At 39.0% G+C, this 16,569-nt stretch overlaps 1 protein-coding gene and 1 long non-coding RNA gene across 3 annotated transcripts in view; one reads left to right on the top strand and one right to left on the bottom strand.

Annotated features, from left to right (window-relative positions):
• Positions 1-16,569, bottom strand: part of LOC107968300 (uncharacterized) — a 34,597-nt gene that overhangs the window by 10,148 nt on the left and 7,880 nt on the right. The window lies entirely within an intron of this gene.
• LOC129136964 (non-histone chromosomal protein HMG-17-like) lies at positions 3,610-3,995 on the top strand. The gene has a single exon (XM_054665927.2). The coding sequence runs from the start codon at positions 3,642-3,644 to the stop codon at positions 3,912-3,914; it is 273 nt and encodes a 90-aa protein (XP_054521902.1). The 5' UTR covers positions 3,610-3,641; the 3' UTR covers positions 3,915-3,995.

Below are 16,569 nucleotides of genomic sequence, written 5' to 3'. Positions count from 1 at the left end.
AGCATTTTGTCTCTTGCTCTTCCACCTTTCACCATGTGAGAGCAGAGCATTTCTTCCCTCCAGAAGATGCAGGGCCCTCACCAGATAACTGACTTATTCTTGGATTTCCCAGCCTCTCATATTTATTTATAAGGAAATAAATCTCTGTTCTTCATAAATTATCCAGTCTCAGACATTTTGTTATAGCGACACAAACAGACTAAGACACTATGCATCTGAAATTACCCATAAGTGAGGAGTTCCTGTTAAAAACCAAAGTTGAACATACTTCAAAATGATAGTAAAAGTTTGTAAAACCTATAAATCCACAAAAACAGGGAATGGGAGAAAAGACAACAGAAGATAAGAGACTGTAGAGGATGAATAGCAGATAGATGATGGTAATTGCAGAGACACACAACTGCAACCAAATTGTCAGCACAGGAGAAAGTCAGTAAGAAGCAACGCAACTGTGGTAGGATAAGTAATGGCCTCCAAGATATCCACATCTCAATCCCTGGCACTGTAAATATGTAATCTTACATGGCAGATGAGATTCAGTAGGATCTTGAGATGGAGATGTTGTCCTGGATTATCTGGGTGGGCCCAATATAATCATAAGGGTCCTGAAAAGAGAAAGAAGGGAATAAGCAAGTCAAATATAGAGAAAAAGACATGATGATGGAAGCAGAGGCTGGAGTGATGCGAGGTCTGAGCTAAGGTATGCAGCAAGCTTTGCAAGCTAGAAAAGGCAAGAAAACAGCCCACCCTATGGGTAGATAGGAAGATAGTGGTTAGGAGACAGGGCTAACATGCAGCTTCCACATGGACAGATGGAAGATCGTGTGGAGACTCACACTGTAATCTTTTGCTCCAAGAACCACCAGAGGAATGTACCAGGAAAACCGAAAGAACTCACAGATCCTTTGAAAGAGGCAGTACACTGATGCAAATTCCATGAAATGGTGAAAAGCTGTGAGTTCCCAGAGTGTGACGGGGGAAAACCAGCCTCCAAATACACATTCCTCCTGGGGAATCTGAAAATCCAGCTTATGGGAGAAGGATTTAACCTTATCTAGAGAAGAAATGAATTTAGAGAGTCGTGCGAAATATAAAAGTAGAAGTAGCAGCAGGAAAGTGCCTTGCAGGTACTCCCAGTATCCAGCTCGAGCCTAGGGAAGCCATTCTTGACTATATACAACAAAGGCCCTTGGGAAAGGCAGCCAGTGGAATTGGGGAGGGGTCACAAGGCAAAGGAAGCTCCCAACTGAAATTGGTAGTGGTTTCAACTGTGTACAAATTTTATTGAGCAAAGTTTGGGGGATGAGTGGGAGCTGCTGCAGGTATGAGTGCAGGAGCAGCCGATAGAGTGGGCAGGTGGGGAAGGGTGAGATCTGAAAGCCATAACTGCTTTCTCAGTGGGGTAGCACATGGCCTGGGGTAAGGTCTGAGCAACACACTGCAGGAGTGAGACCAGCCTTACCAACTCCATGGGAGCTTGGTGAGGCCTCTCGCCACCCGCTTTCCTCTACTTCCCTGGCAAACTATATGATACAGCAGAGGCAGCACTCTGGAACTAACCCCCTCTGGAACATAAACCCATTGGCCAAAGAACCACAATCCCTCCATCCCCACAGTGGCCATAGCAAGCCCCACCAAAGGATAAGCTGAGCCCAGAACTGCCTACCTCTACCCCCACCTAATGGAATTTCCCTCCCCACCCTGGTAGCCAAATATAAAAGATAGAAACTCTTGGGACCTTTATGGCCATGCCCGTTGCCTGAGAAACCAAAATACTTACCCTGGCTATCTTAGGGCAATCTTAGCGCCTGCTACTACTACCACCACTGCTAGTGGTCTCTTGAAAGCACTACCTCCTGGCTGAAGGCCAACCAACTCAGGCCATTACAGCAACTCATGACAGAATAACCCTGATCCCAGGAAGAAGATAACATCTAACTCCACTGCCTGCAACATCCTGACAAATCCAAGCTTCTGAGTATGTCCATGTGACAACTTCACTGCTAGCATGACCAGCATTCAAGAAAGCCAGCACACTAAACATATATACAACCAAGGACTCTCACAGAGTCTACCTCACTTTCCTTCCACATCTACCAGAGCAGGTACTGGTATCCAAGGCTGGGAGACCTGAAGATGGATCACATCATGGGACTCTGCAGACATCCTTTAGCACCAGCCTGGAGCCTGGAAGCCCCACTGGGTGACTAGACCCAGAAGAGCAATAACAATCACTGCAATCCAGCTCTCAAGAAGCCCCACCCCAGGGGAATGGGAAGAGCACCACATCAAGGGATCACCCCATGAAACAAAAGAATCTGAACAGCAGACCTTGAGTTTCAGAACTTTCCACTGAAATAGTCTACCCAAATGATAAAATGATAAGGAACCAGAAAAGTAATTCTGGTAAAATGAAAAAACAGGATTCCATAATACCCCAAAAAATCACAACAGCTCCCTAGCAATGGATCCAAACCAAGAAGAAATCTCTGAATTGCCAGATACAGAATTTAAAATGTTGACTATTAAAGTATTAAAGGAGATACCAAAGAAAAGTGAAAACCAACTCAGAAATTTTTTTTTTAAATGCAGGATATGGATGAAAAATTTTACAGAGAAATAGATATCATAAAGAAAAAGCAATCACAACTTCTGGAAATAAAAGACACACTTAGAGAAGTACAAAATACACTGGAAACTTTCAACAATAGACTAGAACAAATAGAAGAAATAACTTTAGAGCTCAAAGACAAGGCTTTTAAATTAACCCAACCAGAGAAAGACAAAGAAAAAGGAATTTTAAAAAATGAACCAAGCCTCCAAGAAATTTGGGATTATGTTAAACAGCCAAACCTAAGACTAATTGGTGTTGCCGAGGTAGAAGAAAAACCTAAAAATTTGGAAAACTTATTTGAGGGAATAATTGAGAAAAACTTCCCTGGCCTTGCTAGATATCTAGACATCCAAATACAAGAAGCTCAAAGAACACCTGGGAAATTCATCACAAAAAGATAATCACTTAGGCACTTAGTCATCAGGTTATCTAAAGTCAAGACAAAGGAAAGAATCTTAAGAGCTGTGAGACAAAAATCATCAGATAACCTATAAAGGAAAACTTATCAGATTGACAGCAGACTTCCCAGCAGAAACCTTACAGGCCACAGGGATTAGGTCCCATCTTCAGCCTCCTGAAACAAAATAATAGTCAGCCAAGGATTTTGTATACAGTGAAACTAAGCTTCACAAATAAACGAGAGAGAAAGTATTTTTCAGACAAAGAAACAGAGAGAATTTGTCACTGCTAAGTCAGAACTACAAGAAATGCTAAAAGGAATTCTAAATCTTGAAACAAAACCTCAAAATACACAAAAATAGAACCTCCTTAAAGCATAAATCTCACAGGGCCTAAACACAACAGAGAAAAAAAAAGTATTAAAGCAACAATTAACATGATGAATGGAACAATACCTCACATCTCAATACTAACATTGAATGTAAATAGCCTAAATGCTCCACTTAGAGGTTACAGAAGTAGTGTGAGGAAGAAGAGGCGAGAACGACCCCCGGACTGACCAAAGCCCGCGCGCGAGGCTGCATCCGGCATCCAGCACCTACATCCCGCCACCGTCGTGGCCGCCACAATGCCCAAGAGAAAGGTTGAAGGGGATGCTAAGGGAGATAAAGCCAAGGTGAAGGACGAACCACAGAGAAGATCCGCGAGGTTGTCTGCTAAACCTGCTCCTCCAAAGCCAGAGCCCAAGACTAAAAAGGCCCCTGTAAAGAAGGGAGAGAAGGTACCCAAAGGGAAAAAGGGAAAAGCTGATGCTGGCAAGGAGGGGAATAACCCTGCAGAAAATGGAGATGCCAAAACAGACCAGGCACAGAAAGCTGAAGGTGCTGGAGATGCCAAGTGAAGTGTGTGCATTTTTGATAACTGTGTACTTCTGGTGACTGTACAGTTTGAAATATTATTTTTATCAAGTTTTATAAAAATGCAGAATTTTGTTTTACTTTTTTTTTTTTAAGCTATGTTGTTAGCACACAGAACACTTCATTGTTGTTTATGGGGGAAGGGGCATATGTCACTAACAGAAAGTCTCCAAAGCTGGATTGATGTGAGGAAAACACCTTTCCCTTCTAGTTTTGAGAGACTTCCTCTTGGCTCCCAGGAGGAGGGATTCCCTGACTCTGACACACATGGCCACCTTGGCACAAAAGCCTTGTGGTATAGAAAAACAAATTCGTTTTTATGTCCTCTTCTCCTTTTCCATCTTTCAGCATAGACTTAACTCCCTTAAGCCGAGACATCTGTTGGGACCTGACCCCCAGTCATTGGTTACCAGTGTGTCAGGCAAACTGGACTTTCCAGTGATGCCACTGAGATGGCACCTGTCAAAAGAGCAGTGGTTCCATTTCTAGATTGTGGATCTTCAGATAAATTCTGCCATTTTCGTTTCACTTCCTGAAAGTCAGGGTTGGCTTGTGAAAAGTTGTTAAACAACATGCTAAATGTGAAATGTCAACCCTCACTCTAAACTTTCCCTGTTCAGAGCATCAGATGAAGACTTCATTGGGTTTTATAGTGGCTTTCTGATTTTTGGTAGTCCATTGAAGAAGGGAGTTTGAAAGTTGTTGTATACTGTTAACAATTGTCTGCCCATGTCCTGCCTGAAATACCATGATTGTTCATGGAAAGTATCTTTAATAAAGCTGGATATGGTTTGAAAAAAAAAAAAAGAAGACACAGAATGGCAGAATGCATAAGAATTCACCAACCAAGTTTCTGCTGTCTTCAAGAGATTTACCTAACACATAAAAGATTCACATAAACTTAAGGTAAAGGGGTGGAAAAAGATAGTCCACACAAATGGAAGCCAAAAGTGAGAAGGAGTAGCTGTTCTTATATCAGACAAAACAAACTGTAAAGCAACAACAGTTAAAACGATAAAGATGGATATTATATAATGATTAAAGGACTAGTCCAACAGGAAAATATCATAATCCTGAATATATATGCAGCTAACACTGACAATCGCAAATTTATAAAACAATTACTACTAGACCAAAGAAATGAGATGGATGGCAATGCAATAATAGTGGGGGACTTCAATACTCCACTGATAGCACTAAACAGGTCACCAAGACAGAAAGTCAACAAATAAACTATGGACTTAAACTATAACCTAGAACAAATGGACTTAACAGATATTTACAGAACATTCTACCCAATAGCTGCAGGATATACATTCTTTTTTCAGCACATGGAACATTCTCCGAGATGGATCCATTCTCCAAGCTGGATCATATGATAAATCACAAAATAAGTCTTAATAAATTTAAGAAAATAGAAATTACATCAAATATCCTCTCAGACCACAGTAGAATAAAACTGGAAATTAACTCCAAAGGGGTTTATTCTATACACTAAACTATACCCTAAACTATACATATAGTATAGTTTATTAGTTTAGTTTAATATATAAATAGTATAATTTATATATATATAAAATAGTATAGTTTAATATATAAATATATATATATTTATAAATTTAGGGTTTATTCTATACCCTAAACTATACAAATACAAGGAAATTATATAATCTGCTCTTGAATGATCTTTGGCCAATAATGAAATCAAATGGAAATTTAAAAAATTATATGAGCTGAACAATAATAGTGACACAACTTATCAAAACCTCTGGGATACAGCAAAAACAGTGCTAAAGGAAAAGTTTACAGCATTAAATACCTACATCAAAACTCTGAAAGAGCACAAATAGACAATCTAAGCTCACACCTTAAGAATCTAGAGAAATAAGAACAAACCAAAACCAAACCCAAACCCAGCAGAAGAAAGACATAACAAAGATCAGAACAAAACTAAATAAGAAATACAAAAGATAAATGGAACAAAAAACTAGCTGTTTGTTTGTTTGTTTGTTTGTTTGTTTGTTTGTTTGTTTTTAGGAGATTAAGTCTTGCTCTGTCTCCCAGGCTGGAGTGCAGTGGCACGATCTCAGCTCACTGCAACCTTCGCCTCCTGGGTTCAAGCGATTCTCCTTCCTCAGCCTCCTGAGTAGCTGGGATTACAGGCACAAAATACAAAAATTACTACCATGCCTGGCTAATTTTTGTATTTTTAGTAGAGATGGGGTTTCACCATGTTGGTCAGGCTGGTCTCAAACTCCTGACTTCATGATCCGCCCTCGTCAGCCTCCCAAAGGGCTGGAATTATAGGCATGAGCCACCATGCCCAGCCAAAAACTAGTTCTTTTAAAATATAAACAAAATCAACAGACCGTTAGCAAGATTAACCAAGAAAAGAAAAGACCCAAATAAACTCAATTAGAAACGAAAAAGGAGATATTACAACTGAGACCACAGAAATACAAAAAGTGGTCTAAGAACATGAATAGACAATTCTCAAAAGAAGATATACAAATGGCCAAAAAACTATGAAAAATGCTTAACATCACTAATTATTAGGGGAAATGCAAATTAAAAAGCACGATGAGATGCCACCTTACTTCTGCGAGAATGGCCATGATTTAAAAATCAAAAAATAATAGATGTTGGCATGGATGTGGTGAAAATGGAACACTTTTACACTGCTGGTGGGAATGTAAACTAGTACAACCACTATGGAATACAGTGTGGAGACTCCTTAAAAAGTTAAAAGTAGGACTACTATTTGATCCAGCAATCCCACTACTGGACATCTACACAGAGGGAAAAACGTCATTATATGAAAAAGACACTTGAACACACATGTTTATAGCAGCACAATTCACAATGGCAAAAATATGGAACCATCCTAAATGTCCATCAACCAAGGAGTGGATAGCTGGGCATAGTAGCTCATGCCTGTAATCCCAGCACTTTGGGAGACTGAGGCGTGTAGATCACCTGAGGTCAGGAGTTCAGGACAAGCCTGGCCAACATGGTAAAACCCCATCTCTACTAAAAATACAAAAATTAGCCAGGCATGGTGGCAGGCTCCCATAATTTCAACTACTGGGGAGGCTGAAGCAGGAGAATCCCTTGAACCCGGGAGGCGGAGATGGAGGTTGCAGTGAGCCAAGACCATGCCATTGCACTCCAGCCTGGTCAATAAGAGTGAAACTCCATCTCAATAAACAAACAAACAAACAAAAAAAGAGCGGATAAAGAAAATGTGGTAAATACACACAATCAAATATTACTCAGCCATAAAAAGGAATAAAAGAATGTCTTTTGCAGCAAGTTGGATGGAGTTGGAGACCATTATTCTATGTAAAGTAACTCCAGAATGGAAAAACAAATATTGTATGTTCTCACCTATAAGTGGGAGCTAAGCTATGAGGACACGAAGGCATAACAATGATACAATGGACTTTGGGGACCTGGGTAGAAGAGGGTCCGGGGGAAGAAATAAAAGACTACACATTGGGTACAATGTACACTGCTCAGGTGATGGGTGCACCACAATCTCAGAAATTATCACTAAAGAACTTATCCATGTAACCGAAAACCACCTGTTCCTCCACAAACTAGTGAAATTTTTTTAATTTAAAAAAAAAAAGAAAACATTCCATCCAGAAGCCACCAGAAGGAACACAACCCTGCCAACACCTTGATTTTAGCTCCATTAAAACTCATTTTGGACTTGAAAACTCTGAGATAATAAATTTGTCTTGTTTTAAGGCACTAAATTTATAGTAATTTGTTACAGTAGCAACAGGAAACTACACATCAATTCACACCACAGAACTTGGGTAGACTCAGGAACTGGAAGCCACAGACACTTCTGAAGGTGGTGTCAGAAAAAGGCAGAAAAACAGGTCAATAGGAAGTCTAGATAAGGAGGACTTTGACCGCCAGTTCTCCTCTCTTACCTTATGTAGCCAGGTGACATCTCCTCTCCCATCATCACAGGAGCAGAGTATTTTATGTTCTAGAAAAATGGAACCAGGGAAGCTCCAAATTTGATAAAATCTGGGACAGTGGAGGGAAGGGCTGAGGCACAAGGCTGAAAACCATCTGCTTACTGAATGATGAAGATGCCAACCCCTTCCCTAGACTCACAGTCTCTCAGCACAGGGGAACAGAGGGTTTCTCTCTGAGGAAACATCTCCAGATGCAGCATGTCAGGGTCCATCAGCAATCATCTGGTTCTTGCTTTGTTCCCTACAGAGAAGTCTGGCAGCTGAGAGGCCCCAGCTATGCGCACAGAATTTCCTCACAGTAGTTTAGAGCTCCACTCTAAAATATGGATGGGTAGACAAGACACAAGATGTTTGAGACAGACAGCCTAGGTTCATATCCTGACTCCAACACTTACTAAGTGTGTGACCATTGTCAATCTAATTAATCTTTCTTTACCTCAATGTTCATATCTGTAAAATAGAATAAGATTTTTACTTCATAAGGTTGTTGTAAAGATTAAATGAGATTTTAGATAAAAAGCATTCATAAGGCCAGGCGCAGTGGCTCACGTGCAATGGCTCATGCCTGTAATCCCAGCACTTTGGGAGGCCGAGGCAGGCGGATCAAAATGTCAGGAGATCGAGACCATCCTGGCTAACACGGTGAAACTCCGTCTCTGCTAAAAATACAAAAAATTAGCCAGGCATGGTGGCACGCGCCTGTGGTCCCAGCTACTCAGGAGGCTGAGGCAGGAGAATCGCTTGAACCCAGGAGGCGGAGGTTGCAATGAGCCGAGATCGCACCACTGCACTCCAGCCTGGGTCTCCAGTGAGACTCTGTCTCAAAAAAAAAAAAAAAAAAAAAAAAAGGCATTCATAACAGTGAGTAGATAAACCCAAATAAAAAAATTCAGGTGAAAAAGAGATAATGTAGGGATCCAAAGAAAATTTTATGAATAAAAAGTTCCTTTAATATCTTCAGATGAAGTGAGAAGAATATGCTATAATAAATTAAAGAAGGGCTCTTGAAAATTAAAAATATGATATGAGTAATGAATATGTCCATAGAATTGTTGAAAAATAAAGTTTAAATAGTCTCCCAGAAAGTAGAATATGACACAGACATGAACTATATATAGATAAATGTTAAGAAAATTCAAGGATCAATCGGGGTGCCCCACTGTTGCTCCTTCCTCAGGTTATACAGGTACATATCTGGCATATGCACCTACATTTTCACTTTTCCATTTCTATTTTCCAGTCTTGGTAGATAAAGCATATTTACCAAGTAGTAGTATTTGCAGAGATAAAATTTTGCATTTTGAACCACAACTACATAGTTTGTAAATAATCTGTATAATAATACCAGAGGCAAAATATATTGTTTCCAATCTTCTCTCTGGTTCTCATTTCCTTTAAACCTTACCAAGAAATACTTACGAAGCATTTCTTTATCTCATCTTTTCAACCTAATTCATTTGGGCAGTTAGCCTCCAACCGATTTTCATTCCTATTTAATTTCCATTATAAATGTGAAAGAGAAGGTGAAGCAAGAAAAATGATAAAGTCCTAAAATCATAATTTCAAGAAGCTTCATAAGAACAGTTGTGTTCAAATTATTTTAGTTTATGAATCCATTTTTATGTTATATGGTCTGTATATTCCTAAACCCCTTTTGTCGTATCTGTTCCTGAGTACTACCTAAAGTTTTCTTTTTTTTTTTTTTTTTTTTTTTTTGAGACAGGGTATTGCTCTGTCACCCAGGTTGGAGTGCAGTGTGTAACCACAGCTTACTGCAGCCTCAACCTCCTGGGCTCAAGTGATCCTCCTGCCTCAGTCTTTTGAGTAGCTGAGACTACAGGAATGCACCACCACACCCAGTGTGTGTGTGTGTGTGTGTGTGTGTGTGTGTGTGTGTGTGTGTTGAGATGGGGTCTCCCTATGTTATCCAAGCTGAACTCAAACTCCTGGATTCCAGAAATCTTCCACCTTGGCCTCCCAAAGTGCTGAATTTACAGGTGTGAGCCACCACACCCAACCACTTTAACTCTTACAATCTACTTTCGTTTTTTGTTGTTGTTTTTGCTTTTTTTTGTTTTGTTTTGTTTTTGAGGTGGAGTTTCTCTCTTGTTGCCCAGGCTGGAGTGTAATGGCACGATCTCTGCTCACTGCAGCCTCTGCCTCCCAGGTTCAAGCGATTCTCCTGCCTCAGCCTCCCAAGTACCTAGAATTACAGGCGTGTGCCACCACGCCTGGCTAATTTTGTATTTTTAGTAGAGACGGGGTTTCTCCATGTTTGGTCAGGCTGGTCTTGAACTCCTGACCTCAGGTGATACACCCGCCTCAGCCTCCCAAAGTGCTAGGATTACAGGCATGAGCCACCACACCTGGCCACAACCTGCTTTCCAGTCCTTTTAGCTAATACGTTTCTCATTAGCTGAATTAGCTCATTCTCCTATAAAAAGTATGATAAGGGGAAAAAATTAAAGAAAAAGGAAAAGAAAAAATTGTTGAAATTCAGAGAACTTCATTATTCTACATAAAGTTCATTACTATCAGCTTCTATAAAATTGAGCCTGAAACCCTCAGACCCAGTTATGGTTTCATTTATGCAGGTATTAAATCCTTCCAATGACCCATTGTAGGTTTATGTAAAATTACCATTAGTTACATTTATTTAAATCAGTGTTTAGCCAGATGAAAACTGGTAAAAACAAAAATCAAGAGCTGCCTTTTGAAAAGTAATTTTTTTAATAAGAAGAAGATTTTTAAGAATCTTTTTGTTAAAAAAAATAGTATTTATAAAAATAGTTACGAGTTGGGCTCCCAACCCTGACGTGTTTATCTAAAGGATATCAGCTTCAGGTCACATTTAGCACCAGCTAGTAACATTGTTTTTATTGATTTCACTTTCTTTATTTTTCAATTATTATGCAATTCAAGAAACTGGTTTCCCTAGTAGAAATACATAAAATATCAAGGAAGAAAACACCAGACTTTACAAATGAGACTTTAGGATTGTGGGTGGATTTACATCAGCTTTTTCTTCCTCATTCATTATCTCCATGACTAATCAAAAGTGAGCTCTCTTAATACATTTAATAGGGTTCTCACTGAATAAAATACATCATTTAAATCAGCTAGATCCCTTGACCTTCAAGGCAAAATCTCAAAGCAGCTGAAACAAACACCAACTGAAAAACTGCCACCAAAACTCATTCTACATCTGAGAATGGACAGACCAAATATACTGAATGAAAGCATGCCAAACTTACATACACACCATACATGGAAAGTTGATAGATGATGTTCCTCAATCCTTATGAATCTCAAAACAATACCCCACCCCCCTCCCTCAAAGCTAAACCACAACCAAGCTGACCTTGGTCAATGGCATCATCTGGTGGTTGCCACAAAAGACTGCCCAAACCACCTTCTTCCTCAGGAGATCAAATGCATACAGTAGTGTCCCCAAGCCTATTGGTGGTTTCACTTTCTGCAGTTTCAGTTACCTGCAGCCAACCACAGTCCAAAAATATCAAATAGAAAATTCCAGAAATAAGCAATTCATAAGTTTTAAATTGTATGCCATTCTAAGTAGTGCAATGAAATCTCCTTCCTGCTCCTTCCAGTTTGGGATCTGAATTTTCCTTTGCCCAGCGTATTCATGCTGTCCACGCTTAATAACTTAGTAGCTGTCTTGGTTATCAGATCTGCTATTGCATATCACAGTGTTTGTGCTCAAGTAAACCCTATTTTACTTAATAATGACCCCACAGCACAGGAGTAGTGATAATGGCAATTCAGATATGCCAAAGAGAAGCTGTCAAGTGCTTTCATTAAGTGGAACATGTTCTACTTAAGAAAGAAAAAAAAATTATGCTGAAATTGCTGAGATCTACAGTAAGATTGAATCTTTCATCCATGAAACTGTAAAGAAGAGAAAAGAAATTTGTGCTAGTTTTGCTGTCTTGCCTCAAACTGCAAAAGTTACAGCCACAGTAAATGATAAGTGCTTAGTTAAGATAGAAAACACATTAAATTTGTGGGTAAGATATAAACAGAAATGTGTTCTAATTTATGGCAGCAGGGTCCAGTACTATCCAAAGTTCCAGGCATCCACTGGGCATGTTGAAACACATGCCCTGCAGATAAAAGGATGCTACTGAATAGTGATTCCACTCTTTCATTACACATAACTGTTTATTTCACCTCAAGTAACTTCTATCTCTGGGGGCAAGAAAATGTTTAGAATTTTCAAAATAATTCTATGAGCTTATATTTTGTATTTTGTTTTGTTTTGTTTTTACCAAAGTAAAATATTAACAAGTGTAGTAAATTCAGAATATATAGAATTCACAAATTAAAATCACAAAAAGTAAGATAAAAATGTAAAAGTATTTTAAAATGTAAAAAAAAAAAAATCACATTTAAACCCACCATCCAAACTAACACTAATAGCCAGGCATGGTGGCCCACACCTGTAATCCTAGCTACTCAAGAGGCTAAGATGGGAAGATCCCTTGAGCTGAGGTGGTCAAGGCTGCAGTGAACTGTGATTGTGCCACTACCCTCCAGCCTGGGTGACAGAGGATAACACTAATGAACTGCCCACATTCAGGTGATTTAATAATTAAAATGCATATTTTATTTCCTCATCCAACACAATTAAACTACAATAAAGGAATTTTTTTAAGAAATAAATCCACAAAGATGGGAAGTCCTGGAGAAACAGCAACAAAATTTTGGAAGATGGAAAGCAGATCATGAGAGGGAACTGACTTACAAACCCAAGGCAAAGATGTCTAAAGCCAACGGCTAAGAAAGCTGATAAATTAGATGATCTACACTGTAAATTCCAGCTACCTGTAGAACTAGGAGTAAGCAATGAAGACAAAGAGGTTAACATAAGGAAAATTTAATTATAGTTGTGTGTGTAGCAGTTAGATCCTTTCCCCCACAGCATGCTGAAAGATGACCGTCTTTCCCAACACCAGGAGAAACGTAGAGTTTTGCCTTCAGAAGGATAAAACAGGGTTTCTGAACCAGGGAATAACTCAGTCATAATTGAAGAATTGGGTGCCATACATAAAAGGGAAATTAAGACATCAAATGCTTATTAATTGCTTTACACTAAGTGCTGAGACCTTTAGCCACCTGGCCCTAACTTCCCACAACTCTGGGAGCCAGGCTTCACCCCATTAGAAAGAGCTGAAAAATTTACCTGAATAACCTCAGAGAATAAGATAAGGAAAGAAAACCAAATCATCCTAAGTGAAACTCAAATCGCCCCACATTCCGTGAGCACTGTAGGCTCTCGCTTTTAATCCAAGCAGACAACCAAGGGTCAAGGAACATTTGAAGAAATCAGTTAATAAGACAGATAAAGACAAAAACAAATTATTATTCTGTAAATAATAATTTACAGAAAACAGAGATAATGCCACTAGAAAAAAAAAACTTAAAATAATCCATACTTACCCTCAGAGTAATAAGAGGAGAAGCTACTTCCATGAAGTATGATGCTACCTTTTTTTAAAGCTCTTGAAAATTAAAAATACGGTAACAGAAAAGTTTTTAAAATCAATAGAATGATTAGAAGATAAATTTGAGAAAATCTCCCAGAAAGTAAAGTAGAAAGATAAACAAACAGAAAAAAAAAAAAAAAGAAATTGAAGAAGGAAGCAAAAAGTATCATGTTCAAATATTAGGTTAATTTGAATAAGAGTTCCAGAATGCAAAATAAAAGGTGGGAGGATATCATAAATAAAATAATTTAAGAAAATTTCCCAGGACTAATAGACCTGATTTTCCAGGTTGAAAGGAGCCACCAACTGCTCAACACAATAGGTGGGAACTTTTCAAAACATTGAGGACATGGAGAAGATACTGAAAGCTCCTGGGAATTAAAAAAACAAAAAACAGATAATATACTGCAAAACCAAAATGCAGCATCAGAATGGCTTCTGACTTACCAGCAACCCTGGAAGCTGAAGGATTGTGAAGCAATACCGGCAAAATTCTGAAAGGAAATTACTTCCGACATAGAATTCTATACGTGTCAAATTATCAAGCAGGTGGAAAAGTAAACTAACGATATTTACTGATGTACAACATCTCAAATTTATTTGTCACATACCCTTTCTCAAAACGTAACTGGTAGTTATGTGTTCCAACAAAATGAGGAAGCAAACTAAGAAAGAAGAATATATAAAATGTAAGAAAAAATGCCTTCAACCAAACAGAACAGTGAAGAGAATGTCCAGGGTAATGGGGAAGGAAGAATCCAGGTTAACCACTGCATTCCAAGATAGAGGGAAACTGGTTTAGATCAGGACATATTAGAAAATTTGTGCCCAAGGACAGCACAAGGCACCATATCATAGTCATCCATCCATTCAGAGGGAACAAGTAGACGTGGATAAGGTCAACCAAACCACCATTTTATTGATGTTATCCACACTAAAGATGGCATATGGCTGCAACTGAAAGATGAGACTATACAGAAATATGCTTCAGCCAGGTGTAGTGGCTCACACCTGTAATCCCAGCACTTTGGGAAGCCGAGGCAGGTGGATCACTTGAGGTCAGGACTTTGAGACCAGTCTGGCCAACATGGTGAAACCCCATCTCTACCAAACATACAAAAATTAGCCAGGTGTGGTGGTGGGCACCTGTGGTCCCAGCTACTTGTGAGGTTGAGGCAGGAGAGTTGCTTGAACCTGGGAGGTGGAGGTTGCAGTGAGCTGAGATTACGCCACTACACTCGAACCTGGGCGATAGAGTGAAACTCCATCTCAAAAAAAAAAAAAGAAAATATGTTTCTAATAATAAAGGCTTTTAATAAAGCCTGACATAACCGTCTTACTGAACTTCTTGACAAGAGCCTTCGGGTCCTCAACAACTTCAATGCCAATTGCGCATAAATCTATCCAAGTAATTCAGATTTTTAGATATGTATGTGTGTGTTAATGCATGTATACATACAAACACTTGCCTATTCATAGAATATCTCTGGTACACTGAAATATCAGCCTTTACCACTGTACAATTCATCCATATAACTGAAAAACACTTGTACCCCAAAAGCTATTGAAATAAAAACAAACTAATAGTATCTCTGGAAAGATACATAATAAATCCACAATGTACACTCTTCTCCTAGGGAAAGCAACTGGGTCAGCAGGATTAAAGAGGTATGAGGAAGACTCACTTTTTTCAGTAGTTATCTTTTTGTCTCTTTTGATTTCGCAAATACAGACTTATTTAACAAATAAGACAAAATTATTTTACCCACAAAATAATAATAAGGTGTATTAAGGTGCATTATCTGCTATTTCCATCTCCCCATCAAGCTGTTCATTTTGCTTACCCACACCCATTTATTTTTAAAACTTTTCTTCATTTAGCTCGCTATTTCATTTTTTGCCCAATTATCTTGTAGGAAGGATAGGGAAATCTATCTTTTCATTTCACTTGTGTGGCAAAAAATTATCCTAATTATGTCTGATCTGCCTAAGAGTAGTGTTAATATTTCCATATGAAGGAACAGTAAATTCACAAGTTCTGAAGGGAAATTAACCATAATAAAAAGTCATTGCCACCAGTTTCTAAAGACCTTGCCTTAAAGGCTCAGAAAATTCAAATTTTTAAGTAAATTCTCAGGTATCTCCTCTTTTACTTTAATTAAGACTACTTTATGCATCAGATTTAAAGATTTAGAAACTCTTATTCGATTTGTTTCCAGTTTCGTTTAATTTCCATACTGCAATAGCATTGCTTCCATGTTTTTTATCCAGTTTCCTGATTTGGGCTGGGTCATGTCTGCAGCAGAGTGAGATAGCTGTTAACGCTTGGTGCTCAGGCAAGCCCTTCCTAGGAAAGAGTCAGGAGCTAGAGACCTACCTCCCAGAACAATGTGGACAATTGATAAAGCACCCAAAAACAATCTTCAGGAAGAAATTGCAATAAGCAGATGGACATGGCCTCTTCAGCCTGGAAGGAAGGAATAATCAGATGCCCCATTAGGTGTTGATAACAAAAAGTCTCCACAAAAGCGGCAAACAAGTGGCCCCGTGGGACATGAAGAACAACCATCCGGGAGTCTGCCAGTGGCAGCAAAGAGAGAAGTAAAGCAGGACATAAAGCGAATGAGACCCAGATAGAGATTACATCAGTAACTGGGATGTAAGAAAAGAACCAGCTCACTGGGGATACGGTGAGAGCCACAACAAGTTCTGATCAAGCAAAACTCTGATCTGAAATCAATATACTCCTGAAATATGGCTCCGTAAATTCTCCTGGATCAAAGAGACTTTAAGAAGAGCCTATTTTAGGAAGAGGGAAAGAGATTGAAAGATTGGAATTAAGTTGTCTTAGTCTGAGAACTTGAAGTAGGGATTGTGAATAGGGGTCATGGAAGCCAGGCAGGTGTCACCAGCCTGGAGACATAGTCGCCATTTATATTCTGCGTTACATGTAGAGTGATGTGTTCTACATTTCGACTTAACAAAGTCATCTTTGAAAACATAAACTGTTCAAGTTAGAAATTACTTACATCTAGGTAGCAGTTGCCCTTTTACCATCTGCAATGAGTTATACCTTAAGAGTTGCTAGATAGCTGTGTTGGGATGTTTTTGGTGGTTGCAGTAACTGGAGTGTGATC

This window comes from Pan troglodytes, chromosome 15 (genome assembly GCF_028858775.2).
Source record: "Pan troglodytes isolate AG18354 chromosome 15, NHGRI_mPanTro3-v2.0_pri, whole genome shotgun sequence".
Lineage (NCBI taxonomy): Eukaryota > Metazoa > Chordata > Mammalia > Primates > Hominidae > Pan > Pan troglodytes.
The sequence above is the reverse complement of the archived record's forward strand: the minus strand, read 5'-3'. Positions and strand labels throughout refer to the sequence as shown.